At 49.9% G+C, this 27261-nt stretch overlaps 1 protein-coding gene across 4 annotated transcripts in view; it reads right to left on the bottom strand.

Annotated features, from left to right (window-relative positions):
* Positions 1 to 27261, bottom strand: part of SYNJ2 (synaptojanin 2) — a 104741-nt gene that overhangs the window by 25637 nt on the left and 51843 nt on the right. For all 4 annotated transcript variants that reach the window (XM_047859048.1, XM_047859050.1, XM_047859049.1 and 1 more), the window contains 9 exons: positions 20620 to 20681; positions 16010 to 16106; positions 13380 to 13552; positions 11799 to 11880; positions 10895 to 11044; positions 10654 to 10819; positions 3675 to 3866; positions 1631 to 1712; positions 727 to 867 (listed from right to left, as the gene is read on the bottom strand). In XM_047859048.1, the coding sequence (XP_047715004.1) occupies positions 727 to 867; positions 1631 to 1712; positions 3675 to 3866; positions 10654 to 10819; positions 10895 to 11044; positions 11799 to 11880; positions 13380 to 13552; positions 16010 to 16106; positions 20620 to 20681 (1145 nt within the window). The remainder of the gene's footprint in view (positions 1 to 726; positions 868 to 1630; positions 1713 to 3674; positions 3867 to 10653; positions 10820 to 10894; positions 11045 to 11798; positions 11881 to 13379; positions 13553 to 16009; positions 16107 to 20619; positions 20682 to 27261) is intronic.

The raw sequence follows: 27261 nt of genomic DNA, 5'->3' as shown, positions 1-27261 counted from the left end.
TACACAGAGGTGTTCACCCAGGTAGCAGGAAAGGTTCAGCCCGGCAGGGGCGGTGAGAAAGACTGGAGGGAATGCTATGGACGTGGGCGAGACCCGGTAGCAATGGGAGGTTATGAGTCATCGAGGGAAAAGGTGAGTTCCTCCCAAACCTTACAATACACACGCACACATGTACACATGCATGCACACACACACCACACATGTATACATGCGTGCACACACATATACACACACATGCACACTCACACTTTCCTAAGAGGACACCCATTTCCTAAGTGTTCTCTTCCTGACATTTACAAAGCTGTCACTTTAGGGACATTGCAATGGGGTGACAGTGGGAGAGCCTTTCTGCCCACATGTCTTATTTAGAACTCTTGTAAAGAGCTGGCATTTCCTGATGGTTTACTCAGCTCTTGGTCAGAGGCTTCCTGTCTAAAACTTCAACAAAAAATCCCTTTCCTTGCACAAAACTGAGTTTGGGAGACAATAATCACTCTTTCTGAAAGAGCTCAGCTTCCTGACCTGGAAGGTTCCCACTGTGGCTTTTTAGTCACCAGACAATATTCTATTCAGCCCAGTTTTTCCTTGGGGGGTTTGCTACATTGATTTAGAATAATGGCAAGTCCCGAACCTGGTGCAGGAGGGGGGAGGGGGAGGAAGTCCGAACAAAACACCGAGACCAACAACCCCGTGTCCCCCAGACGTTCATTAACTCAATGTTCTTACCTGATGAATGGGACATGGTATGGACGTACAAAGATATACAGACAGACGCCCACCAGCTGTGCCGAAGTCAAGAGAATGTACCTATGAGAGCGTGAGATGGCTTTCTGGAGCTGCTCACCCCACATCTTCCTGTTGGTGGTACTGGAAGAGAAAGAAACGCTCTACCGTCTGCTGGAGATGGGCCCTCCTACCCACAAACTCCTCCAGCCCTTAGTTTATTCTTTTTGTACAACTGGTGTCATGCTGTCCCCACTCCCATGTTAGTTCCCTGCCTCACCTCCTGCCATGGACTATCTGTGTATTTCTGGTTGTACCATACACATCACAGCACACGTCTCACCCCACCCCCTCCACCTAAAACCCAATGCAGTACCTCGCTCATTAGAGCTGCACAGACCAGGTTTTATTATTTGTTCAGAAAAGTCCTTGAAATAAAACCAACAAAGAAAAAGTCCAGTTGACCTTACAGAAAACATCAATACAGTGGTTTTCTTTCCTTTGCATCCGGTGGAGGGAACAGAAACACCGTCTCCCTGCACTTACCCTTCTCACCTACCCCAGGAAAGGTGAGTCAGCACCCTTCCAGCCTGGCCCTCAGCCCACACCTTCCAGGTGCCCACATGCCAGCTCACAGCATGACTCAGCCTCCACACACGGCTGAGAATATACAGCAATACCACGCTGCCCTTCTATTTCCTTAATTTGCAAAGAAAGAGGAACCAGAGGTACACATCTGTGTGTGGAGAAGGAATGCAATCCCAAGTATCTACACATCCAGGGTCCCAGGTTAGCGGACGCCAAAGCAGGATGGCCCAGAACCCCGCTCCTAGCCAGGTCCCTGGCTCAGGAAAGCCTCGGGTGAGTTTCAGGGTGCCGCCTGCATGCCTCGTGCCTGGATGCTCACCTGGCATTGACGATATTCCCTGCGCTCAGTTCCACCATCTCTTCAAACCCCACGGCAAATATGTCAGCTGGGCTGTCATCATCTGGGGGGGGGAAAGGCCGGAGGTGAAGGACAATCAGACGCAACAAGGCAAACTTGCAGGTGAGCAAACTCGCGGGGCACCGCGTTTGCCTCTTTGAGCCCAGGTGTGCCCCGGGTCCGGGTGCACGCGTCCCGATGACTCAGTGAAGCTTCGTGTGGAGTCCCACCTTCCCTCACGTCCTGCTGTGCACGTGGCCTTTCCCTGTCTACATCCTGGGGCACGTTACTGACCCCTCCAGACCTCTGTTCCTTTCTTTGCAGAAGGGACAGTAACCACCATCTCACAAGGAGTTGTGAAGCATCCATCAGATGGCACGGGTGAACTACCCACTCCACCTGGCAGGTGGTAATGGCACCATCCTGTCCGTCTCCCTTCCTTCCCGGTGACCAACACGTGCATCAGGCCCAAAGGCATGTGGGGACGTCACTGTCTCACACTTGCCTGTGTCCCTCAGTACTTTTCACAGTGCTGGGCCCAGCCTTGCTGGTTATGACTGACTGATGTGGCCCTTCCTGCCCCAGGGGACTGTCATCTCGGTGGTCGGAGCACGGAAAACCCTGTCCAGCTCTAGGTGGTGACGGCTGAGGTCTGCTACCGAAATGCACTCTACAGGGCACACAGCCAGCCATGGTGCTGCTCATCCGTTCTCTCTGGGTCCCTGTTAACAGGGAAGCTGAGGCTTTAACACGACCCCTGCCACATCTCTCCAGTGCCCCCCTGCCACCTTCGGCCACTCGGCTCCTGAGCCATCATTTCAGGCTGTGGTTCAAAGCGCTGCACAAAGGGACACCCTGTGCTCCCTGACGCCATCGGGAAAGGCCAGGCTGTCCACTTCTTTCCCTGTTGGCCTCACAGGGCAGCTTGGAAACTTCAAGCTTGACTGGCTTAGAGCTTCTCTTCTTTGTTTAAAGAAAAACAACCCAATTCCTCTGATCTGCTGGCGACAGTCACCACAGCCCCTCCTCCCTCCTGAACCCGGTGAGTTTTTCCGGTTAGGGGGCGCTGCTGAGCCTGCGTCCCAATAATATGCCCCGAAAAGTGACAACAGCTTGCTGTCCCCACCCACCCTGCCGGCTGGCAAACAAAGAGCCATTTTTCGAAAAGGGGGAGGGAAGTTCTCTCTGATGTCTGCAGCACTTATGGGGCCTGCTCCGGTGGGCATTCTGAACGGTCCCCACCGACACAAGAATCCCAGGACCCCCGAACTGTGCGCTCCAGCTCTCCTGCACCTCGAGGCAGCAAGCGGGGTGCCGACCGTGCACGTGATGGTGGCGGGGGGGGGGGGTGGGCTCCAGGCACCTCTCAGGGCCGCTGTGGAGAATGAGAGGCTCTTACACGTCCACAGAGAACCGGATCATGGATCCCTTGCAGAATCCAAGGAAGCCTGAAAGAGCCAGGCCTCCGCATAAATGCTGACTGCAGAAAATCATTGATTCTCCCAACCCTGCAATTCTGAGGCCATCCAATACTCCCTTGCATGATGTAAGACACAAGGTGAGGGGCCCAACTTGGGATTATTGTATTCCTAAAGGGCACACAAATTCTTTTGCAACTGCTTAGAGCGGATATGCAGACACAGGTGGCTGGGGAGAAGGCTGCGACACACGTGCTTGGTCAGCAGCAACACGACCCGTGTGCCTGGCTCTGGCCCAGCTTCCGACGGCAATGTGGCTCCAGGAGCCACGTGCTCCTCCTCACGACAAGAAGGTTCTAGTGAGCGAGACCCACAACTGCAAAATCTCTGTATGTGAAGAGAGAGACTCCCCACTTCGACAGCCCTTCCAAACACGCAGAAAAGGGAAGGCGTCAAATAATTGGCCAGGTGTGTGCTAGAAAGTTAGACCACAGCACTTTCTAACCTTTCTCGGGAGTGAGAGCACCAAATACCAATTCTCAGGAGGCACCGGCTGCGGAAAAGGTCAAACCGAGGCCCTCGTGGTCGCGACAGCTGCACGCACTCACCTGGGGACCCTGCCAGGCCCGAGAGCTTGGGGGAGTCCAGCAGCCAGTCGGCCAGCTCTGCTGTCCCGAGGAGGTTGCTCCTGAACTGCTTTCCTCCGTTCACGTTCCAGGTCCCCATGGCGATTCGGATCCGTCTGAAATGTGTGAATTCCGACTGGCGCTCTGCCATGGCTCTCAGGATCCTGGGGGTCACTGTGAGGAGGCATGAAAGGGCACAGGTGTGTGCATTGCACAACCACAGGTGTCCTCCAGAAACCTGGAAGGAGCTCCCTGTCGGGACAGACGGCCGCAGGTCCTACAGATACGGGCCAAGTGTGCTCCTCGAGAAGATGGTGAGGGGCTAAGGCCACCATAGACACCGCACTTCCCTTTGGCATCTTTTAAAAGTTTGTTTTTGCATTTCGAGAGAGAGAAGCAGGGGCGGGGGGAGAGAAAAGCAGAGGGAGAGGGAAGGAGAGAGAAGCCCAAGCAGGCTCCACACTCAGTGTGGAGCCCCACGTGGGGCTTGACCTCACGAACCGTGACATCACGACCTGAGCTGAAACCAAGAGTCAGATGCTTAACCGGCTGAGCCACCCAGGCAGCCCTCCCCTATGGCATGCAAACACAGGATCAGACACTCCCTTCTCCATAACCTTTACTCAACCAGAGCCCCACAGGCTAGGGCATCAGACCACAGGAAATCTCAGCCTCAGCATTCCATCCACAAGCCAGTGGGGACATAAGCAAGGGGACACTGCAACCTGCCATACTTTGTTATTTTTTTTAATGTTTATTGTTTGAGAGAGCGAGCACAGAGGAGGAGCAGAGAGAGAAGAGGACAGAGGATCTGAAGTGGGCTCTGTGCTGACAGCAGAGCCCAATGTGAGGCTTGAACCCATGAACTGCGAGATTATGGCCTGAGCTGAAGTCGGATGCTCAACTGACTGAGCCACCCAGGTGCCCCGACCTACCAGGCACCCCAGCCTACCATACTTTAAATGCATACGTGTTAAACTTGGAATGTCTTAGCCCATCTTTGCCTTTTCCACCTTCCAGCCCTCAAGCCTGAGATGTTTTGTTTACCTCGGACTCAAACCCTTAAAAAAGCATTACTCTGAACCACATCCACCCTCTGGATATCCACAATAGATTCCATTTTTTAAACTAGTGACTTACAGCAAATTTAAGTCATACCTACCTATCTACTTCATAAGACTCTGTGCTACTCAGAGCTTCTCTCAGCTTTGACTGAGCTTACACCTTATTTCTAGGTCGATACAAATATCACCTTGGCTATTTAGAGTCAAGGGGGCGCCCCTATGGAATCATGAAAGCAGCAAAGGGCTCTGAAACCATTTTAAACATGGGCAAATTAATTTTCCAAAAATTTCTAGAACAAAACAAACGTTTTTCTAAAGAAAAATGCTAGGTTCTCCCCTTCTTCTCCACTAGCTCCATAGCATTTACAGTGTCCAGGGAATAAGAGACCATTAAGATTTCTTCAAAGAGGGGCACCTGGGTGGCTCAGTCAGTTAAGCGTCTCTTAATTTCAGCTGAGGTCATGATTTCATGGTTTGTGGGTTCGAGCCCTGCATCGGGCTCTATGATGGATAACAGTGCTGAGTCTGCTTGGGATTCTCTCTCCCTCTCTCTCTTTCTCTCTGTCCCTCCCCTGCTTGCGCACTCTCTCTTTCAAAATAAATAAAATTTAAAAATTATTTTAAAAATTTCCTAAGAAACCTCTGGTTCATTCATTTGTGGAAGCTAAAAACCAACCAAAAAAACCCTAAAAACCATGAACTGACAGACACAGAGAACAGACTGGGGGTTGAGTGGGATGGGGGGGAAAAGGCGAAGGGAGTCTAAAGTTACAGTTATGAAATCAGTAAGCCCTGAGACATAATGCACAGCAGGGCCACCATAGTTAACACTGTGCTGCATGTTTCACAGTTGCTAAGAGAATAGATCCTGAAGGGTCTCATCGCAAGAAAAAAATATTTTTTTGGTAACTGTGTGCGGTGATGGATATTAACTAGACTTACCGTGATCATTTCACCATGTATACAAATAGCAAATCCTTACGCTGTACACATGAAACATGATGCCATATGTCAACTGTAGTTCAACTAACAAATAGAAACCTCTAGCTGTTGATAGAAGCATGATGGAGTTGCCCCCGAGAGAAGGTGTCCTCATCCCTGGAGACAACTACTTCTCCCTCTATCAGTTCTCCAGGGTCCCGGGGCCGTAACAAGCAGGAGGCCCCCCTCACTGGACACTCCCTGGGACAAATGATACCTGGAGATGGGACCAAGAATCCACGGGGCCTGAGAAAGGGTTTCTGGCAGAGTTAGCACTCAAAGAAGCTGACACCTGTAGAATAGAACACGGACTCCTCCAGCATCTTCTCGACTTTTCCTTTCCTCTTGGCTCGGAAATATAGTCTAAACTAAGAAAGTACAGGAGTGGGCTCCCACTCAAGGCCAGAAAGAACAGGCTCCCAGGAAACACGGTGATAGCTGGTATCGCATTCGTATTTTGTATATCCCTGTGCCTCAGTCATGCCAGGACCAGGTACCGTTCAGCTGGAGTCCATGCTTATAACCCAAAGCCCACCAGAATTATTTAAACTGTCCGATTCTAAGCTACTTACCCTCCTGCCTTTCCTGCAGAAATCCCAATAAGAAACCCTCAATAAACCTCTGTATGGTATGCTCTCCATATCTAGGACCTGAGAGTATAATAACATTTTTTTAACCCGAGGTAAAATTGGTATATAACGTAAGTCTCAGGTGTAAAACATTACAGTTCTACATCTGAATGCACCACACAGTGACCACCACCAAAAGTCTCATTACCAACCATCACCGTACATTTGACCTCCTTCACCCATTCCCCTACCCCCACCCCCTCTGGTAACTACTGATATGTTCTCTGTTTCTGTAAGTTTGTGTTTTTTATTTTAGATTCCACGTGAGTGAAATCGCATGGTATCTGTCCTTCCCCATCTGGCCTATCTCACTTAGCATAATATCTTCAAGGTCCATCCATGTTGTTGCAAATGGCAAGCTTTCATTCCTTTCTGTGGCCAAGTAGTATTCCTGTGTGTGTGTGTGTGTGTGTGTGTGTGTGTGTGTGTGTACCACATCTACTTTATCCATCTATTGATGGACACTGGCTTGTTCCATTATCTTGGTTATTGTAAATAATACTGCAGTAAACATAGGGGTGCATATATCTTTTTGAATCAATGTTTTTACATTCTTAAGCTAAATCCCCAGAAGTGGAACAGCTGGATCATATGGTAGTTCAATTCTTAATTTTCTGAAGAATCTCCATACTGCTTTCTATAGTGGCTGCGCTAATTTACATTACCACGAACAGCATACAAGGATTTCCTTATCTTTACAACCTCTCCAATACTTGCTGCCTTTTTGATAATAGTACGACCGGTGTGAGATTATACCTTATTTTGGTTTTGATTTGCATGCCCTAGTAATGAGTGATGTTGAACATCTTTTCATGAGCTGGTTGGCCATCTACATGCCCTCTTCAGAAATACTGTATGTCTATTCAGATCCTCTGCCCATTTTCTTTCATCTTTCATGTTTGGCTTTTTGTTGTTGAGTTGTAGGAGTTCTTTACATATTTTAGATATTAACCCCTTATCCAATATAGGATTTACAAAAATCTTCTCCTCCTTAGTAGGGCTGCATTTTCATTTTGATGACAATTCCTTTCACTGTGCAGAAGCTTTTCAGTTTGATGTAATCCCTTCTGTTTGTGCTTTTCTTTCTCTTGACTTTGGAATCAGATCCTACACACACACACACACTGAGGAGGCTACCACCTGTTTTCTTCTAGGAATTTTATGTTTCAGGTCTTATATTCAAGTCTTTAATCCATTTTGAGTTGCCTTTTGTGTATGGTGTAAGACAGTGATCTAGTTTCATTCTTTTGCATGTGGCTGTCCAGTTTTCCCAACACCATTTATTGAAGGGAATGTCCTTTCTCCATTGTATGTTCTTGGCTCCTTTGTCATAAATTTCCTGTCTGTATATGCATGGGTTTCAATCCGGGCTTTCAATTCTGTTCCACTGTTCTGTGTGTCTATTTTTATGCCACTACTATGCTGTTTTACTATAACTTTATACTTTAGTTTGAAATCAGGGATCTTGAGATCTCCAGCTTTGTTCTTCTTTCTCAAGATTGCCTTGGCTATTTGAGGTCTTTTAGAATTATTTGTTCTAGTTCTGCGAAAAATGCCACTGGAATTTTGATAGGGATTGCACTGACTCTGTAGATTGCTTTGGTTAGTATGGACATTTTAATGATACGAATTCCTCCAATCCATGAGCACAGAATATCTTCCCATTTATTTGTCTCTTTTTCAATTTTGTTCATTAGTGTCTTAATAGTTTTCAGAGTATAGGTCTTTTGTCTCCTTGGTTAAATTTATTGTAGGTATTCTTTTTGATGCAATTATAAACAGAGCTGTTTTCTTAATTTGTCTGATAATTTATTAGCTTATAAAAGCCTGAAGATTTCTGTATGTCGATTTTGTATCCTAGTACTTCACTAAATTCGTTTATTAGTTCTAACAGTTTTTGGTGGAGTCTTTTGGGTTTTCTATATATAGTATGTCATCTGTAAATAGCAACTGTTTTATTCTTCCTTTCTAATTTGGATGCCTTTTCTCCTTCTTGCCTAATTGCTGTGGGTTAGACTTCTAATATTCATTGAATAAAAGTGGCAAGAGTGGGCATCTTTGTCTTGTTCCCATTCTCAGGAACAAGAGTATGTTGTTAGCTGTGGGTTTGTCATACATAAGCTTCGTTATGTTTAGGTAAATTTCCTCTATACCCATGTTGTTGAGAGTTTTTATCAGGAATAGATGTTGAATTTTGTCAAATGCTTTTTCTGTATCTATTGAGATGATCAACACGATTTTTATCCTTCATTTTGTTAATGTGGTTTATCAGTTGATTGATTTGTGGATATTGAACCACCCCTGCATCACAGGAATAAATCCCTCTTGATCAAGGTAAATTACCATTTTGATGTGTTGGTGAATTTACTCTGATATTTTATTGCAATTTTTTACATCAGTGTTCATCAGTGATACTGGCCTGCAAGTGTGTGTGTGTGTGGGGGGGGCATCCTTCTCTGGTTTTGGTATCAGGATAATGATGGCCTCATAAGAGGAGTTTGGAAGTATCCCCCCTTTTCAACTTTTTGGAAGAGTTGAAAAGGATAGATATTAAGTCTTTGAACATTTGGTAGAATTCACCAGTGATGCCTTCAGGTCATGGACTTACGTTTGTTGGGAGGGTTTTTTTATTTGTTCGTTTTTAATTTTCAGCCACTGTATTTTTTCAAATCCCTATGCCCCACAGGGGGCTTGAACTCACAACCCTGAGATCAACAGTTGTATGTTCTACCAACTGAGCTAGCCAGGAGCCCCTTTTGGGAGGTTTTTGAATATTGATTCAATCTCCTTACTAGTAATCAGTCTATTCAGATTTCGTATTTCTTCGTGATTCAGTCTTGGAAGAAGGGCATTTATCCATATCTTCTAGGTTGTCTGATTTGTTGGCATAGAATTATTTGCAGGAGTCTCCTGTGATCCTTTGTATTTCTGTGGTGTCAGCTCTAATTTCTCCTCTTTCATTTCTGATTAGCAACCTTTTTCGTGGATGGTCTAAGCTAAAAGTTTATCAATTTTGTTTTATCTTTTCAAAGAACCCTTAGTTTTATATATCTTTTCTACTGGTTTTAAATCTCTTATTTCATTTATTTCCACTCTTTTATCATTTCCTTCCTTCTACTGACTTTGGGCTTCATTTATTCTTCTTTTTCTAGTTCCTTCAGTTGTAAAGATAGATTGTTTGAGCTTTCTCTTGCTTCTGAGGTAGGCCTGTATTGTTATGATCTTTCCCCTTAGAAGTGCTTTTGCTGTATCTCAAAGATTTGGGTATGTTGTATTTGTTTTTTGTTTTGTTTGTTTATTTTGGTCTCTAGGTATCTTTTGATTTCTCCCTTCCTTCCTTTGCTGACCCATCACTGGTTTTTCAGTAGCATGTTGTTTAATCTCCACATTTTTGTGTTTTTCCCCAGTTTTCTTATGATTGAGTTCTAGTTTCATACCATTGTGATCAGAGAAGATGCCTGATATGATTTCAATCTTCTTGAATTTATTAAGACTAGTTTTGTGGCCTAACATATGATGCATCCCGAAGAATGTTCCATCTATACTTGAGAAGAATGTGTTCTCTGTTGCTTTGGGGTGGAATATTCTGTTTATGCCTGTTAAGTCCATCTGGTCTAATGTGTTAAGGCCATTGTCTCCTTATTCATTTTCTGTCTGGATGATTTACCCATTGATGTAAATGGGGTATTAAAGTCCTTTGCTCTTTCTGTACTGCTGTCAAGTCCCCCCTTTAGGTCTGTTAATATTTGTAGATCTTAGAGCTTATATGTTTGGCGTATATATACTTATACGTGTTATATATCTTTTTGTTTACTTATACGTGTTATATATCTTTTTGTTTAATGGACCCCTTTATCATTATGTAATACCCCTTCTTTGTCTATTATTCGTCTTTGTTTGAAAGTCTCTCTCGTCTGCTAGGAGCATAGCTACACCAGCTTTCTTCTTGTTCTCATCTGCACAAAACATCTTTTCCCAACATCTCATTTTTGGTCTACAGGTTCCTACTTCTGAGGAATAAACTCTGTTTTTTCCTGAGCCTCCTCTTGCGGCTGCACATGACTGACCGTCTCATACAAGAATACAAAACATAGCTGCAAGCAGTGAGGCTGAGGTCAGGGCCAGAAGTACACGCACAGAAGCTCAGCTCAGGGGAGTGTCACTACCTGCCATTTGAGATTGCACGAGGAGGAGGGGGAAGGGCTGGCCAGCACCCCCAACACACATACTCTCTCTGGGCAGCAGGGCAGCTGGCACCTCCATACAGTGGAGTGGGAACCCTCTTACCCAGCAGGGCCGTGTTGTCCAGGAGTACCCTTCCTCTGTCTGCAGACTCCTCGGTGTAGACATCCCCCACGAGCAGCAGCTTGATGGCCTCCTGCTTCACCCCGTCAAAGAAGTTGGACTGGATAGTGCGAGACACGGACCGGGCCCCGTCCTTCAGCTTCCCCACCTGCCGTGAGCCAGACCACAGGCTGTGAGAGGGACCCGTGCAGGCCCTTCCTTGCCCCCTGTGGTCTGCCCCTACCTTAGCCTTCCCTTCCAGGGCCCGGCTGCCCGTGAACATCTTGCTCAGGCTGTGCCCATTCAGAGACCACATGGCTTTGAAGGACTCCACGAAGCGGTCAGCAATGGGCTTGGAGTTCAGCCCCAGGCTCTCGAGCTGCAGGTGGAGAACCTGGGTGACAAGAAAGGGACAGGTGTCACTGTCTGCTCACCTGGAAGCTCCTGGCTGCCACAGCTGCCTTGGGTGACTTTCACCAGGCATTATCTCAGGGAGCTCCTTATTTGGCAGATTCTGGGTCGCCCTGTGCCCCTCTAGAGACTGAGGAATGCTCACAGCAAAGAACGGGACTTCCCACCACAACTCACCCCTATTTCATCCAACTTTGTCTTTATCATTCCAGCAGCCCTCCTCTGGCTCCCTTACTCCTGACCACCTCCCGATGCCCCACCCCTGAGCAGCAGAGGGGTGGCGAGGGAGCAGGGAGAGCTGGCAGGCAGCAGTGGCTCCACCCCTCCTCCCAGCAGTGAGCCAGGAGAGGTCGCCCAGGCACTGGGCCAGCGGGCCATGGGACAGGCTCTGGTCTCCCTCCCAGGCTTCCGATCATCTCAGCCAGCCTCACGCTGCCCCTGCCAAACCATATTCACGGTAATTGGGACACAGAACTACTGTTTCTCAAGGTGTCACCTGGACCTCTGTGCCACCATTTCCGGGATGCATTCCCAAAAGTGTGCCTACAAATGGGATGAAGGCATGCTGTGAATGGGCAAGCCAGCCACCCAGCAGCACCTCTCAGATGCCTGCCACATCTCTGCCCCACCTCCTCACAGGTAGAAAGTTAACCCAGTGATGTCACCCTCATCTTGCTGATGGAAGGCATGGGACACGGCATGGGTGGCCCGAGGGGCTTCACAACACAGGGACAGACCTCGAGTGCAATAAAGCTCTGCACGGTGTTGGTTCGGTCCAGGCAATCGAGACAGTTCATCCGCAGCGTGCCTTTCTGAAAACTTAGGAAAACGAGAAATGCAAATGGTTACAAGTTGTGGTCAGGGGAACGACAGCCATAGAACAATGGCCTGTAGACTCCCAAACAAAATGGTACCAAGAGTCACCTATTCTAGTGGCCCCCCAGAACCCCCGGCATACACCCTGAGGGACCCCAGCACCGCTGGAGTGGCACGTACCCTCTCAGCAGTCTGCACATCTGGGTCATTATAAAATACACCAATTCTCATCATTTGTCATAGTTAGGTTCCAGAAAGTTGCCGTGAACAATTCGTGCATCGTACCATTGGCAGATCAGCAAACGCTGAACTACTGCTTCTAGAAGAATGCGGGGTGAGGTTCCCCCGAGTCTCTGTTCACATATCTTCATCAGATGATCGACATGTAACCTCGTTTTATGTGTATTTCTGTGTAAAGCCACCTTAATACAGATCGTCGATCCATTAACCCTGAACTCGCAGCCAACAGCACATAACACACCCGAACACGGCTTCTCCATCACACGTATTTCCCCCATTCGGCCCATCACAGCCTTCCTGCGCTCGGGAACACCGGGCGGCGCTTGCTCTGTGTTCGGGGGCCATTTTCAACAGTGAAATCACCAATAAGATGCATAAAAATGTGACCACGTGGCACTAAACAGACCACAGAAAGGACACTTTCTAGTAGAAGTGCTGAACCAGAAGGCATAGCATCACCTTACACCCTGAGTGACTCCAATTCTTCACGGTTCTGAGCAGGTCTGTGACGACCGTGATGGAGCCATAAGGATAGATTCGGGGGGTTACAAATAAATTTTAGCAAGTGGACAAATCTGCAAATACAGAATCTGTGAAAAGTGAGGATCGACTGCATTGTGACTTGAGGAAAGCAGGCTTCCTTTTTCCGCTCAGCTCTGAGCAGGAAACTCCAGACCCCAGTGTCCTCGGGCACCGGGGCTCGTGCCAACTGTCCCTTTCACTCATGTGGGCTTTCATCAGTTTGGGCAATAAGTTCTTTTTCTTTTTTTTTTTTTAATGTTTATTTGAGAGAGTGAGTAAGCATGGGGGAGAGGGGTAGAGAGGGTAAGAGAGAATCCCAAGCAGTCTCCGTCCTGTCAGCGTAGAGCCCGATGTGGCACTCGAACTCACAAACCATGAGATCATGAGCTGAGCTGAAATCAAGAACTGGACGCTCAACCGACTGAGCCCCCCAGGCGCCCCTCGATGATACGTTCTATGGTCACCATAACTCTATGTTTCAACCTAGTCCATTTATTAATAATTTATTTTGCCAGAAAACCATGCTTCACCACCTTCTCACAAACCTCAGGAGCACGTTCTGAAGGTGGGAAGGCGAAGGACGTGGCTGGAACCCGGGGACCCCCCCCCCACATCCCTGAGCCTGTGCTCCAGGAAACTGCAAGGGCAGCTGAGCAGCAAGGGGGGCGCCCAGCCCCGGAGGCCCCCGGCCACTCCACTAGTCACCAGGCGGGAGCACGAGGACGCAGGTGGAGACTCACCGTGGACTTACATTCTCGCCCTTGGTAAACACACCAAAGTCATCCCAGTGGAGCTTCAACTGGGGCCTCAACAGGTTCTCCAACTTCTCTAGCTTCCCGCCTTTGGCAAGTTGATGGAAGTCAAAGTTTATCATAGGCGTGTCGCCAGCGTGGCAAGAAGCCCAGAGCAACTTCTGAAAGTGGAAAGGGAAAGGGTGGCAGGAGAAGGAGGGAAGGAACGCAGTGACAGCACAGCTGGAGCCGTGTGGCTCCCCAGGGCACTCGCTCGAGCACACGGTTTAGCTTTAAGGCATATGGTGGACCAAGCCGTTCATCGGTCCTGACCCTGAGAGAGAAGAACAAAGACTTGGAGGCCCATACCACACAGAGCATCTTGCCTGCAGAAGGTCCACCCTGGGCAAAACACAGCCAGAGCAGGTCTGGCTCCGTGGGGCAGCTCACAGCCCTGTACTGACATCACCCTCCCGCAGGACTCTTGGGCGGGCGCTGATGACGGAAGGACCACTCTGTTCTGCAGGCACCCAAGCGCCACGGGCCCATTAGGGACAGGGAGGCCCAGCAGGCTGTGGAGCTCATAATGCAGCTCCCTGTTGCCCTGGTAACCAGTCCCATACTGACAAGTGAAGCCTCAGGTGGGTGGGCTCAGAGGTGTCCAGTTCTCCCATCAAGGTCCTCTGGATCCCTGTGAAGGGAGGTGCCTGAGGCACAGCCCAGTGAAACTTCAGGATGGGGGTGACCAGTGGCCAGGGCCAGTGGGCCCAGGCTGGCACCTGACCTGGAAGGGAGGCGGGGCCAGAGATGGGGACACATAGCAGGTGGGCTCCAGGCAGCTTGGTGCTCCCGACCGAGGCCTCTCTTCCACACGAGGAACCTCCCCGGCCACTCCTTGGCTCTCTCTCGAGTCCCGTGATAGAAGATGAACCGGGTGCCTTGCCAGAGCACCTGGTCCCCGGTCTGTCCCACCCCAGGCCCTCCTGCGTAGTTTCAGGTCAGGCTTGTCCAGAGAGTCTAATGACTCTGAAAGACTAGAAGGACTTTAAGCCTTGTGGTCCCTCCAACTCCAAGTGCCCATCCACTGTGAGCCAGAATGCCAATCAGTGCGTGGCTGTGAGCGTTGGGAAAGTCTGGCTATGAAAAAGAAGTCAGCCGAGCTGACTAGCGTACCTCTTAGCGACTTTACATTTTGGAGCGAGCACCTTGGCCAGTTGTGGCCTGAGGGACTGCAGGTTGCAAGCTGGCAGCCGGTGCACGGGCCTCGGGGCTGAGGGAGCCACAGCTCTACGTGACACCGGCCAGTCACCTCCAGGTGGCATCCACCTCCTCCCTCCTCCCTGCCCACCAGCCCGCCTTCCTCCTGCTGGGCCACCAGACCACGGCTGCCTCCAGCCCCGCTAGTGACAGAGGAGCCCGTCAGCAGGGGGCACTTCCATCAGCTGACGGGAGGATGCTGAGGACGTCCTCTCCCCACAGCTCACGGCATAAAGGGAAAAGAGATTCTTGGGTTTTCCCTTTTTCCCTTTCCTTAAAGTAAGCTGCCAACGTTGCTGCCAAGAGGGTAGGGAGGGGGGACAGCTCAGCAAGCTTGTTGCCAACAGCTACACACTAAACAGGAAAAGCAGGTCTGGCCAAATGAAATTGGCCACCAGAAAGTCTGATCTGAGCACATGGCTTTTCCCAGCAGAATGAAATGAGCACCCTACTGGCCAGAGGTCGGTTCAGCTCCTACCGGCCAGAGGTCAGGGGTCAGGAAGGCAGCAAACACCGCCTCCCATGAGGCTTCGCAGGAGGAGAGGTCCGATTTCACTCTCCCCATATGTGGCTTCCCTGCCCTTGGAACAACCAGAGGGCTTCTCTCCGTGAAGTGAGGGACATGGGCCACTGAGAAAGGGGCGTGGAGGTCGCCTACAGCTCATTCTGGAACTTGTCACGTAGTAGACTGAATACACACAGGAGCTCTGGGAACAGAAGGCCCCGTTTCCTTCCCTGGGTAGGCCCCTCCCCCTTACACCAGCCCCAAAAGTGCCCAGACAGCCTCAGGGAGCCCGTGGGGAGCCAGGCAAAGGAAGCTGCTTTCAGGGGCGGCCCAGACAGGGATGGGAGATTTGAAGGCCGAAGTTAAGCAGGAGGAAATCATGTAAGATTCCCTGCTTTACACTGAGCGGGAGCCCTTAAGAGCTCCACCGAGTGCCCCGCAGGTGTCTGGGTGAGCTCGCCAGGAGGCGCTGACCAGCAGCAGAGCCAGACCAAGCCAGGGAAGGGGAGCTCAGGCGCCCTGAGCAGTCAGGGATTGCGGGGCAAAGCCCAAACGTGTGCAGGTGTATGTGTGTCCAAGAGAACCAGGCAAAGGGGCCTGGCTATGCAGAGCCCTCAAAGCCCCAGTGTGAGTCTGGAGGAAGCACAGCTGGAGGAGGGAGATGCTTTGTTTTGACTTTGAGCAAATTCTCTAACCATCAGTTCATAAACATTAAATTTCGTACATCAGGAGCCCAAATCACCTAAGGCTATAGAGCTGATGGGGAAAAACTCCCAGATGCGGCGGGAGCAGTGCTATTGTTCCCAGGCCAGCACAGAAGCTTGCCTCTGAGCAGGGGCCCCTCACCTCCCTCACCCAACACCCCCAGGGCCTTTACCTTGAAGGCTCTGTTGAGCACCTCCTCTCCGCCTCTGCTCCCCAGCAGGTTCACGACCACTTGCTTCCCATACTGCTCCTTCAGAAGCACCATATGCCTACAACGGAGCAGGGCGGCACCGTGAGCCCACATCACCAGGACAGAGGCTGACGGCTCCACCCTCGAGGGGAGAGGGTACAGGAGGGACCTGCATGGCACTAGAGGTCAGGGCTGAGCTGTTCTCCAGGACACAAAATGGGTGGGGTTGGGGGCGGTGCGGGGAGAAAACCAGTCTCTCCCAGCCACCAACCCCACTGTCAGGGACAAGCATGTCTACAGTCTGTTTGCATGAAAGGCTCGGGCCAACAAGAACTTACAGCACATCAGACTTCTAAACAAGCAGAACGCTAGACAGAGGATATGCCGCACTTCCTGTAAAGTACCCCCGTTAAATCTAGAACGGCTAACACAGCTTCATAAGGGCAACATGCACGTCTGTGAAATTAATCTCTAATTTCACTTGGTACCTTCCTTCTCTAAACCAGAAAAGCTGGTAGGAGGGCTGTTAACCTCAGTGTTTTTTATCTAAGCACATTATATTTCATTATGTTTAACCCAAACAAGAAGGCACAGTAAAATTTCAAGCTTTAGGAAGATATTCATAGATCAAGGACTTTTAAAAATACAAATGTTGAAATACTGGGGAGAGACTAATATTTATCCTTTATTACCAGCTTTTGAAAAGTTAGCTTTATCATCTTAATCATGGTAGGAATGCTTAAATATAATTTAAAAAAACACAGGGAGAAGACAATGCAACAAGCAGATGTAAACTGTATTTTCCTCGTGCGGTCTTTTGCCTAAATATGGAAAAAAGACTGGACGATGATGGCACACCACACCGTTAAAAGTGGTGGAATTTTACGTGACTTAAAATTCGTTTCCTCCTTATACATTCTTGTATTTTCTGAATTTCTAGGGTATGTTTCTTTTATAAACCCATTTTAAGTTGGTTAGCACAAACGAACCAATGTTAGCCCAATAAAGGAAAAAAATCCTCTCGTGCCAACTTCGAGGGATAGCACGGTATAGTAGAATATGGATCCTGAATGGGGCAGTTTGAATTTAGGTCGTCTGCTGACTAGCTAAGGGCGAACTCCTAGCTCCATGTGTGGGAATTCTCTAGGGATGCTCCTGGCAGCCCTTCCTTCCCTGCGATCCTCAACTGCCCCCCCAACTCCCACCCACCTGAAGAGGTGTGGCTCCATCAGATTGGCTCGGTCAGGGCCGCCACACAAGCCCGGGCTCTGTCCCCAGGGCGTGCCACACGGCAGCAACCCTGGTGAAGGTACCAGAAGAAACAGGATGGATGTGCGTGGCTCAGCCCCTCTGGACTCTCCCGAGTCTGCCTGCCTGGGGAAGCCGTGTCCCGGCCGGAGGTCAGACCCATGGAGCCAACGGGGAGGGGCCTCTGCTCTGGTGGCAAGTCTGAGCTGCCCAGCTCTGCCGGTCACGGAGTGAGCACCGGTGATTCAAGGCTGAAATGTGCGGAAGCCCATAGTGGCCACGCGTGCAAGCTGCCTCCCACAGTGCAGCTTGTCAGAGATCAGGCTGGCATGTGACCCCTGCCCCCCCCCACCCCCGCCCCACGCAGCGACTGCACCTGCGTCTCAAAGGATTCCAAACTCAGAGGTGGATGAGAAACGATATCGCTCATCATTCATGTCAACAGCCCGAGCACCATTGATTAAATTATTCATCCCTTCTGAGTGAGTCCTTTGTACCATAAAGCTAATCCTCCTCCTGCAAAAAATGGTTTTGAGCACTAAAAGAACAAATAAAAGTGACAAGCACAGCGCTTGGCACATAGGAGTTGGGTTTTCTTTCCTTCCTTTTCATTTTGAAGCAGGATAATACACTGATCGGTGAGAAGCTAAGACTCCCCTCAGGGCTCCGGGGGGGGGGGAGGGGAGCCACACTAAGGCCAGCAAGACACTCAGCCTGGCCTCCCTGCTCTGTGCACCCAGGGTCCTTCCCCTGCCTGCCCATCTCACCGTTGAGTGGAGTTCTGTGGAAAACTTGGGGTGGGGGGGCAGAATTAGAAGTCAGGCTGGTTTCTGTTGGACAGCATCTTTCTCATATTGAGGGCAGAAGTGAGGGGACGGCAATGTCCACCTACAACTGCAGATGCGGGCAGCTCCGAACAAAGACAGGGAGGAAGGAGCAGGGGTCCAGTGTCCCGTACGGGTGAGACCCAGGCACCGCCCCCAGAAAAGGGTTAATACTTCCATCCAAACTCTACCAGCAAGACAAGGTCCCCTTCAGGCCCACACAGCCAAAGGACCCCATTTCCCTCCCACAGACGGCAGGTGGGCAAGAGGCAGTAGCGAACAACCTACTGAACGGTACGGCACTGGCCACAGGTATTCTGTGGGGCTAAAACTACCCACGGAAAGGGGATTTGTGTGGGGGCAGGTGGGGGCATAAGGGATTTACTCTGGACCAAGCACGTCACAGAACAGAGAAATTCCTGAGAGCCCCCTGATGTGCCAGAGATGGGGGGCACCTCCAGGAACCCATGGCCCAGCTCCTCGGGGGGACCCCCAGCACCCACCGAGGTGGGTCCGCTAGAGAATCGGATGCCCGCGCTCCCCATGCGACTGAAAAGAGCGCATCGGGGCAGCACCCAGCGTGAGGCCAGGCAGCTCCTGCCCCGGCCCCTGCCCGTGAGAACACACAGCCTCAGCTGCCTCTTGGCGAGAAAGCTTTAGGAAGGAAGCCTGCAGTCAGCCACCTTTTCAGTGGCAGCTGCTGGTCAAAGGGCCTACAGTCTTTTTTTTTTTTTTTTAATATTTATTTTTGAGAGAGAGCACGAGTGGAGAAGGGGCAGAGAAAGAGGGAGACGCGGAATCTGAAGCAGGCTCCAAGCTCTGAGCTGTCAGCACAGAGCCTGACGGGGGGCTCGAACCCACAAACCGTGAGACTACATGACCTGAGTTGAAGTCTGATGGAACCAACTGAGCCACCCAGGTGCCCCAAAGGGCTTGCGGTCTTGAAGGGGCTCCTGTGAGAAAAGAGGGGGCTTATCCTCTTGGGTATACACACTAGCAGGATTTAAAAATGCTGAAGTTGGTGTAAATGTTCTTAAAATATATGCATGTTTTTTAAAAGCTCATAAACACAAGGCTTTTGAAACAAGCCCAGCATGCAGGTGTCTTCCTTTCTACTTGTGGTCAGCTTGGGAGGAAGGACATTTCCAATTATGTTTTCCGTTTCTGAAGAACACTGAATGCAGATCAGTGTCTCCTCAAACAATTCCATGCACACAGTGCACAGAACACGTTAACAGTGTTCTGAACACAGGCAACGGCATTTTCATTAGCAGACTTCACATGTCCTCAGAGGGAAAGCCTGCTGGTTGTGACGCACCCATCAGGGGTCAAGGTCGGGCTGCTGTTACCCATCTGCAGAACACAAGAAGGGTGCACACAGACTGAAGGTCCAGGTGGAAATTCAGGCAGAAGGATTAAAATGCTTTAAAAAATCGCTCCTGGAATTTTTATGACATTTACTAATTTTTTAAATTAGCATTTAGATCAAAATTGCAAATATCTTAAGAAGCGATTAACTATTTCAAATACAAGTTATGGTTTAGGTTAGCGATGGCTGTTCTTAAGCAAGTTGTGTAACGGTCCAGTTTGTGGTTCAGAAAACAAACTCCAGGGGCACCTGGGTGGCTCAGTTGGTTAAGCATCTGACTCTTGATTGTAGCTCAGGTCACGATCTTGCGGTTTGTGAGTTCGAGCCCCGCGTTGGGCTTTGCGCTGACCGCGCGGAGCCTGCTTGGGATTCTGTCTCCCTCTCTCTGCCCCTCCCCTGCTTGTGCTTTCTCTCTCTCTCAAAAATAAACAAACTTTAAAAAAAAAAAAAGGAAAATGAAATCTCTATCTGCCAAATGTTTTTCTAGAATGCTATGTAAAAAGCTAATAGTGAAATCCTTAGTAGTGGGAATTGGAAGTTAGAATACTTTTTAACTTCTCACTTTATACCTTCTATATTATAGCTTTTCAAATCTTGAAATATAAAAAAATTTTTTAACATTTATTTATTTTTGAGAATGAGAGAGACAGAGCATGAGTGGGGGGAGGGGCAGAGAGAGAAGGAGACACAGAATCAGAAGCAGGCTCCAGGCTCTGAGCTGTCAGCACAGAGCCCAGCACGGGGCTTGAACTCATGGACTGCGACATCATGACCTGAGCCAAAGTCGGACACTCAACCGACTGAGCCACCCAGGCACCCCTGAAATATATTACTTTTAAAAGAAAAAGAAGCAGCTACAAATATCCTATAGATTATCCCCTGTTAACTAGGACAAAGGAATAAAGCTTCATTAAGAAGGAACTAGGCAGATAAAATAATTGCCAAGTGTAACCTCAGTATTAATGAACTTTCAGGGAACTCCGAGAGTCACTAAATGTCCCATTCTATAAACTCCCTTCTTGCGCAAAGAACCAAAGTAAAAGACAGATGCAGGTCCGGGGTTTGGGGAGGCTCCCTCCCCCTGCTGTCCCTGTGCCACTGTCTGATGGGGCAGGGGGACAACTCCCAAGGATGGTCCCAGACAACCCTACCTGTCGAAAGCAGGGGCATTGGCTTCTAGGCCTCTATTGAGTCTCAGATGATGAGAGCCAACCTAAAGCAAAGAGAAATAACATTAGTGATTCCTCCCGTTCCGTGAACCTAGGAAGTGATGGTCTTCCCACGTCGCCCCCAGTGCCAGCCAGGCTGTAGCCTCTCGCCCTTCTATGACCTATTCACAGATCAGGTAGACCAGTGCTGAACTTGGGTCTCAAAGCCCGAGCCTGGCTGTGCTACAGCCCCATCCTAACGCTGCATGGACCACACCCGCTAGAACCCTTCCAAAGGCAGAAGAGATACTTCAGGGTCAGTGCATGAGGCCCATGTCAGACCTGCAGAGCAGAGGTGAGGCTAAGCCAATCAGGGAGCGTGAAACTACTTCTCAACCTCCTCTGCAACTCCAGAGACCCTAACCCCCCCTAAAACCTGAGTTATGGCTACCTGCAAAGTAATTTGCCTTATTATTTAGAATTACCTATTTAACATCAAAAGCTTAAAAAATAAACTTGTAAAACTATATAGTGTTATGGGGCACTTGGGTGGATCAGTTGGTTGAGCGTCTCTTAGTTTCAGCTCAGGTCATGATCTCATAGTTTGTGGGTTCCAGTCCAGCCCGCATTGGGCTCTGTGCTGGCAGCGTGGAGCCTGCTTGGGATTCTCTCTCTCCCTCTCTCTGCCCCTCCCCCACTCATGCTCACTCTCTCACTCAAAATGAAAAAAAAAAACCAACTGTATATTGTTATTGGAGGCAGCTTGAAAGGCTCTCTCTGGACAAATCTGGGACAATTTGGTCACTGAACTAGAAAGGACAGCAATGGATTATAATCTGATAATAAAATAGGAATCCATGAATCTACACGGATGAGAGTCAGCTGGCTGGCTGGATGAATGAGCGGACAGAGAGGTGGGCAGGTGGATGGGGGAGAAGGGAGGGCTCTTCCTTACAGCTGAACACCAACTGATAAATGTGGAGAGAGTGGGGGGGGGGAAATCATTTTATAGCCGCCATAGTAAAGGATGGTTCAGCAAAAACCATCCACTGATCATAAATGTTAAGGGAGAGGCTGATGAGGAATAGGATGCTTTCATGGTCTCAGAGTCTCTCCTGGAGGCTTATTAGTTGAAAGAGATGACACATTAAGTGAAGAAATGGAGTAGCACCTTGCCTGAGTGACCAAAATTAACATCACTAACGAGGGGGCACATGGACACCGTGGGCTTCCAGATGGGACACCCTGGCAAGGATGTGGTGCCAGGGATCCACACCCTAAACCTGATCACAGTGAAACCCCTGGAAACCCCCACTTGAGGCACTTCCAACTTAAAGGAAAAGAAGACATGTGTTCCCCAAAAATGTCAATGTCACAGGAGACAGGAAGGGAGAGGAAGTGATCCAGATCAAAGGAGACAAGAGATGGGACAGCTACATGCAGGACAGGGTCCTGGCCTGGATCCCGGACTGAAGGGGTAACAGTGCCACGGCAGACACTACAGAAACAACTGATAAATCTGAAACGTGGACTGGACGTTAAATTAGAGCACTGTGTCACTGTACACGTGCTGAGTGTGCACCTCTCCTGCGGTGATGCAAGAGAACATATTTGCTCTTGGGAAAAACGTCCTGACGTGCTAAGTAAGGAGACATGATGTGTGTGCAACGTGCTCTCCAGTGGTTCGGAAAATAAGGGAAAGCAGGTGTGGGGGGCAAGAGGCTAACCTAGAGAGAATCTGGGGACAGGACACATGGGAGTTCACGCTCCTGTTCCTACAACTTTTCTGTAGGTCTGGCATCATCTTTTTAAAATTATTTTTAAATTTTTAAAAATTTTTATTTATTTATTTTTTTAATTATTTTTTTTTTTCAACGTTTATTTATTTTTGGGACAGAGAGATACAGAGCATGAACGGGCGAGGGGCAGAGAGAGAGGGAGACACAGAATCGGAAACAGGCTCCAGGCTCTGAGCCATCAGCCCAGAGCCCGACGCGGGGCTCGAACTCACGGACCGCGAGATCGTGACCTGGCTGAAGTCGGACGCTTAACCGACTGCGCCACCCAGGCGCCCCTAAAAATTTTTATTTTTAAGAAAGAGGCAGACAGAGCACAAGCAGGGGAGGAGCAGAGAGAGAGGGAGGCAAAGAATCTGAAGCAGGCTCCAGGCTCTGAGCTGTGAGCACAGAGCCTGACGTGGGGCTCAAACCCCTGAACCATGAGATCACAACTTGAGCGGGAATCGGATGCTCAACTGACTGTGCTACCCGGGTGCCCCCAGGCCTGGCATCATTTTAAGATAGAAAGTTTCTTGAAGTGTATTGTTGGGCTTTGCTTGTTGTTGAACATTACGAACATACTGTCACTGGATTCATCTGCACCATCAGACATAGTCATTACCGAATGTGGGGGGAGTGTTATTGACAAGTCTTACCGTCACAGGTAATACATCTGTCCCTCTTCATACCTGAGGAAAGAGCCACTCCAGGTTACTGGAATAACTCAGAAATTACTGAGATTAGGCGTGTCTGTCTAAACGAGTCTACAAATAAAGTCCCAAGTAGCTTTGGGTCCTAAGTAATCTTGGGAGTTCTTACGAAAGGCTAAACCAACTGCTTTCATTTTGCCACTGTGTTTATTCTGCACTCTTTTTCCCAACGGCATCAATCCCTTGCTGAGGAAATGTGATAATTCCAGAAACTTCCACAGCCCGAGTTCTGAGAAGACTACTCCATCCCGCACTCTAAGGCCAGTCAGCTCCTGTCTTTCTTCTGATCTTATAAGGCAGGCGCCTGCAGAAAGCAGGGCTAAGCTCCTCTCAGCCACCATCCGTGAGATCCCTGAGGGCTGAAACCCAACAGAAGGGGCTGCCTGCTGTGAGTCAGCCTGTCCATCAGGGTAAGAAGTCAACCCTGGATAAGCTGCAGCTGTGTTTAGAACCCTTCCCAGAGGAACACAGTAAGGGGACAGTAGAGAAACAATGATTCAGGGTTCAGAAGCCTGGTTTTAAGTCATGACAAGTTCTGTTACTGGCTGCATCTGCCTCTCCCTGAATCATACCCCAAAGTTTCTTCTTCCCACAGGTAGAAATTTCAGCCACAGATGACTGGACTCAAGAGTGTCCAACCCCTGGGCTCTACGTTCCTCCATTACAACAATTACTCAGTCCAGAATGGAGTTCATGAGCTCATCCTGCCACCTGGAGTCAATGTGACACCGGGTACCATGGAGAGATGGGCAAGAGATGGGAGACCCAGAATTCCCTGTCCTTGAATGCCCCTGGTCTAGAGAGGCCAGAAACACACTTTAAGGTTATTAACAAGTCTGTGTAACAAGTGCCAAGTGATTTGATGGGCACTGTGCTCCTACACAGCTACTGAGGACAAGCAGAGTAATAGGACGAGATGTAGCAGGTTCCCAAGCACATCAGCGGGTTTGGGGAAGGCGAGGACCAGACGGAAAGCAATCTGGAGTCTCCCAGAGTGGAGAGGGCACAGCTTGCCTGGGCCACGGCATGTCCCCCTGTGCCATTGGCCTGCCCCCGTCACTCCAGACTTTGATAACCATCCATGTGGATGGGGCTAGGCAGGACCACCACAGGCATGTTCCTGTCCCCCATAGCAGTCAGTGCAGTGTCACTGCTGACGACAAACCTTCCTGAGAACACTAAGAAATCAAGGGCACCACCCACAACGAAGGACCAGGGCAGTGAATGGGCAGAATGGATCCCTGGCTCTAGTGTTTCTCAAAGTGTGGTTCCTGGACCAGCAGCTTCAGCACCCCCAGGGAAGCTTGTTAGAAATGCAGATTCTTGGGGCTCCTGGGTGGCTCAGTGGGTTAAGCATCCCACTCTTGATTTCAGCTCTGGTCATGATATCATAGTCCATGAGTTCGAGCCCCATGTCGGGCTCTGTGCTAACAATGTGGAGCCTGCTTGGGATTCTCTCTCACCCTCTGTCTCTGCCCCTCCCCTGTCTGCTCTCCTCTCTCAAAATAAATAAACATTTAAAAAAGAAAAGAAAAGAAACGCAAACTCTCAGACTGAATGAAAATCTGTGGGGGTGGGGCAAAGAATCGGAGTGTGTGCACCCGATTCCTCCAGGGGACACGCGTGTGCATGCAGGTGCGCTCAGGTTAGGAGGCTCTGGCTTCCACTCATCTCCCTCGACTCCTTCTTGCTCGGGGTGCAGATGCCTGTGAGCCAACAAGGAAACAAGCCGCCATGGCCATGGGCACCCTGCTTCCTCGGGCATCACGGCCTCCTGGAGTGGAAGGGCCCCAGGCAGAAGCCAAGCCTGGGACATTCTCTCAGGAGGCCACCCTTCCCACCAGCACCCCTTTGGTCTGGTTGCCTTAGGCCTCACATCCAGCCGTCACATCTGTCCTGCTGACACTGACCTGCACCTCTCCTCTGTGCTGTCACACAGTCCTGAGGCCACTGTGTGTCAGAAGCCTTGAGGAGGAGCCTCAGGAGGGAGGGGGCGGGCCAAATGGGGCAAGGGGGCGGGCCAGGCTTCCAGCCATGGGCTGAGTAAGGCATGGGAATAAAAGGCACAGCATAGGGAATACAGTCAATGGTACCGTAATAGCTGGTACGGGGACAGACAGTGGCTACATCTGTGGTCAGCAAAGCGGAAAGCAGAGATGGGGAATCACTAGGTTGTACTCCTGAAACTAACGTAATCCTGTAGGTCAAGTATACTCAAATACTAAAATGATTCACACGCACACACGTACAGGGGAGCTGCAGTTGGGGGCTAGAATGAAACCAGCATTGGCGTAGGTGCACTGGGACTGACAGCCACCTCTGCTTTCAGCATCCCCTCTCTCTCCTCACCATCCTCCGAGTCTCTGCGGTAAGTGCACGCTTGGCCAATTGGTCCTGGCTGGTCCCTGACGCCATTAGTTTATGCTAGAAACCACAGATGGAGGTAGGGGAGTCAGCAGCAGGGACAGCCAGTCTCAGGGATGCGTGGCTGCGTGAGTCAAAGCAGAGTCTGCTCGGCACCCGAGAAAGTCCCATAACCACGAATGGCATCTCGGCACCTGTCCCCGTGCACCACTGGCCTCCCGTAGTTATGCTCTCCTCTGGACCGCCGCAACGGTCCCGCTGGGGGTCTTTACCTTTGGTCTCCCTGCTCCACACTGAAACCTCCTGCACCTGTGTTGGGGCGGGTCCCCCACCCCCGGAACCTGTCCACGCCGTGGTCCACCGCGCTGCAGCCAGCTCCCTCCACCTCACCTGCAGACCGCGTGTGCAACACTTCCCAGCGTCAAGTGCAATGTCAAGCTGGTAGCTTGAAATTGGCCAAGACAGGAGTTTCACATCAGAGAAGTGGGCTAATGCTACAAATCCAAGCTTCTCTCTCCTGGCACTAAAAAATCTGCTTTATCAACCAATCACTGAGTGGGTCTCAAACATTCCCACACACTGGAGTCATCTAAGGGTCTTCAGAAAGTACTGATGCCTGGCTCCCACCCCCAGACGTTGTGATTGAATTGGGCTAGCAATGCAACCTGGGTATCAGGAGTTTTGTAAGCTACCCGGGCGAGTCTAAAGTGCAGCCTCGTCAGAGCACCCTTCCTTCAGCAGCTCCTGGAGTAAAACGTAAGCTCCTTAGCGTAACATGCAGAGCCCATCTTGATCTGGCCCTTGCCTGCCTTTCCAGTCTGAACTCTGGTCGTGGCCCCCCCTTGCCTTGGGCTGCAGGCAGCAAGCCATGCTGCTCCCTGGACACACTGTGACCCCCAGGCTGCAGCGCCCGCACGTGTAGACAGCTCTGCAAGGCTGCCTTCCTTGTCTGATTCCCTCCCGAGTCGGCTCAGACACCCACCCCCTCAGCTTGGGAGTGGGGGGCTGGCTCTTCCCAGAGAGGCCCCAGGGATCCTGGCCTTCCTCTCTCATGGGCTCTACTCACACAACACCATCATGACCCGTCCCCTTCAGGCTATGATGTGAAGCGCCCCCACGTACCCACAGATGCTCAGTGAGCCTGGTCACTGGGTCTCATGTCTTGATAGAGAGGTACATGCACACTGTCCCCACCTCACAGGCCTCATGGAGACAGGGGAAGCTCTCACACCACTCTCTGGGTGCAAAGAGCCACGCTCTCCCAATGCAACTTGTGTTCTCTTCTCCTGGATAGTATTTTTTATGTTAACAATACCAACGGCTACCACTTACGTGCTCTCCAGGTTCTGGACACTGCACTGAAGTCTACTGTGTGCTATGATAGCTCCATAACCCCCGGAGGTCGATTGTTAACCCCACTTCCAGAAGAGTAAACTAAGGTTTAGCAAAAATAGGAACTTCTCAGGGCTTTCTTTTTTGAGATAAGAACTTTTTTCCTGAGATAAAAACTCGTTGAAAGTATACGGTCCCTAAGAAGGGGAGCCAGAATTTGAATGGCAACCAGGCCCCATAACTGGTAAAGTTTATGCTTGGAATCACATGAGAAGCTGCCTTGCGATCTTGTTTCTTTCGGTGATGGTTGCTGGTAAGGAGCTGCATACAATCACACGAGACCCGGGGGCCGCAGTACACGTGCAACTCTATCCTGGGTTCGGTTCCTTTTCATTACAAGTATCTTTCCCTCACCCCAACCTCTTCATTATTTTTGAAACTGTTGTGATGGCAATGGAGTA

This window comes from Prionailurus viverrinus, chromosome B2, assembly GCF_022837055.1.
Source record: "Prionailurus viverrinus isolate Anna chromosome B2, UM_Priviv_1.0, whole genome shotgun sequence".
Lineage (NCBI taxonomy): Eukaryota > Metazoa > Chordata > Mammalia > Carnivora > Felidae > Prionailurus > Prionailurus viverrinus.
The sequence above is the reverse complement of the archived record's forward strand: the minus strand, read 5'-3'. Positions and strand labels throughout refer to the sequence as shown.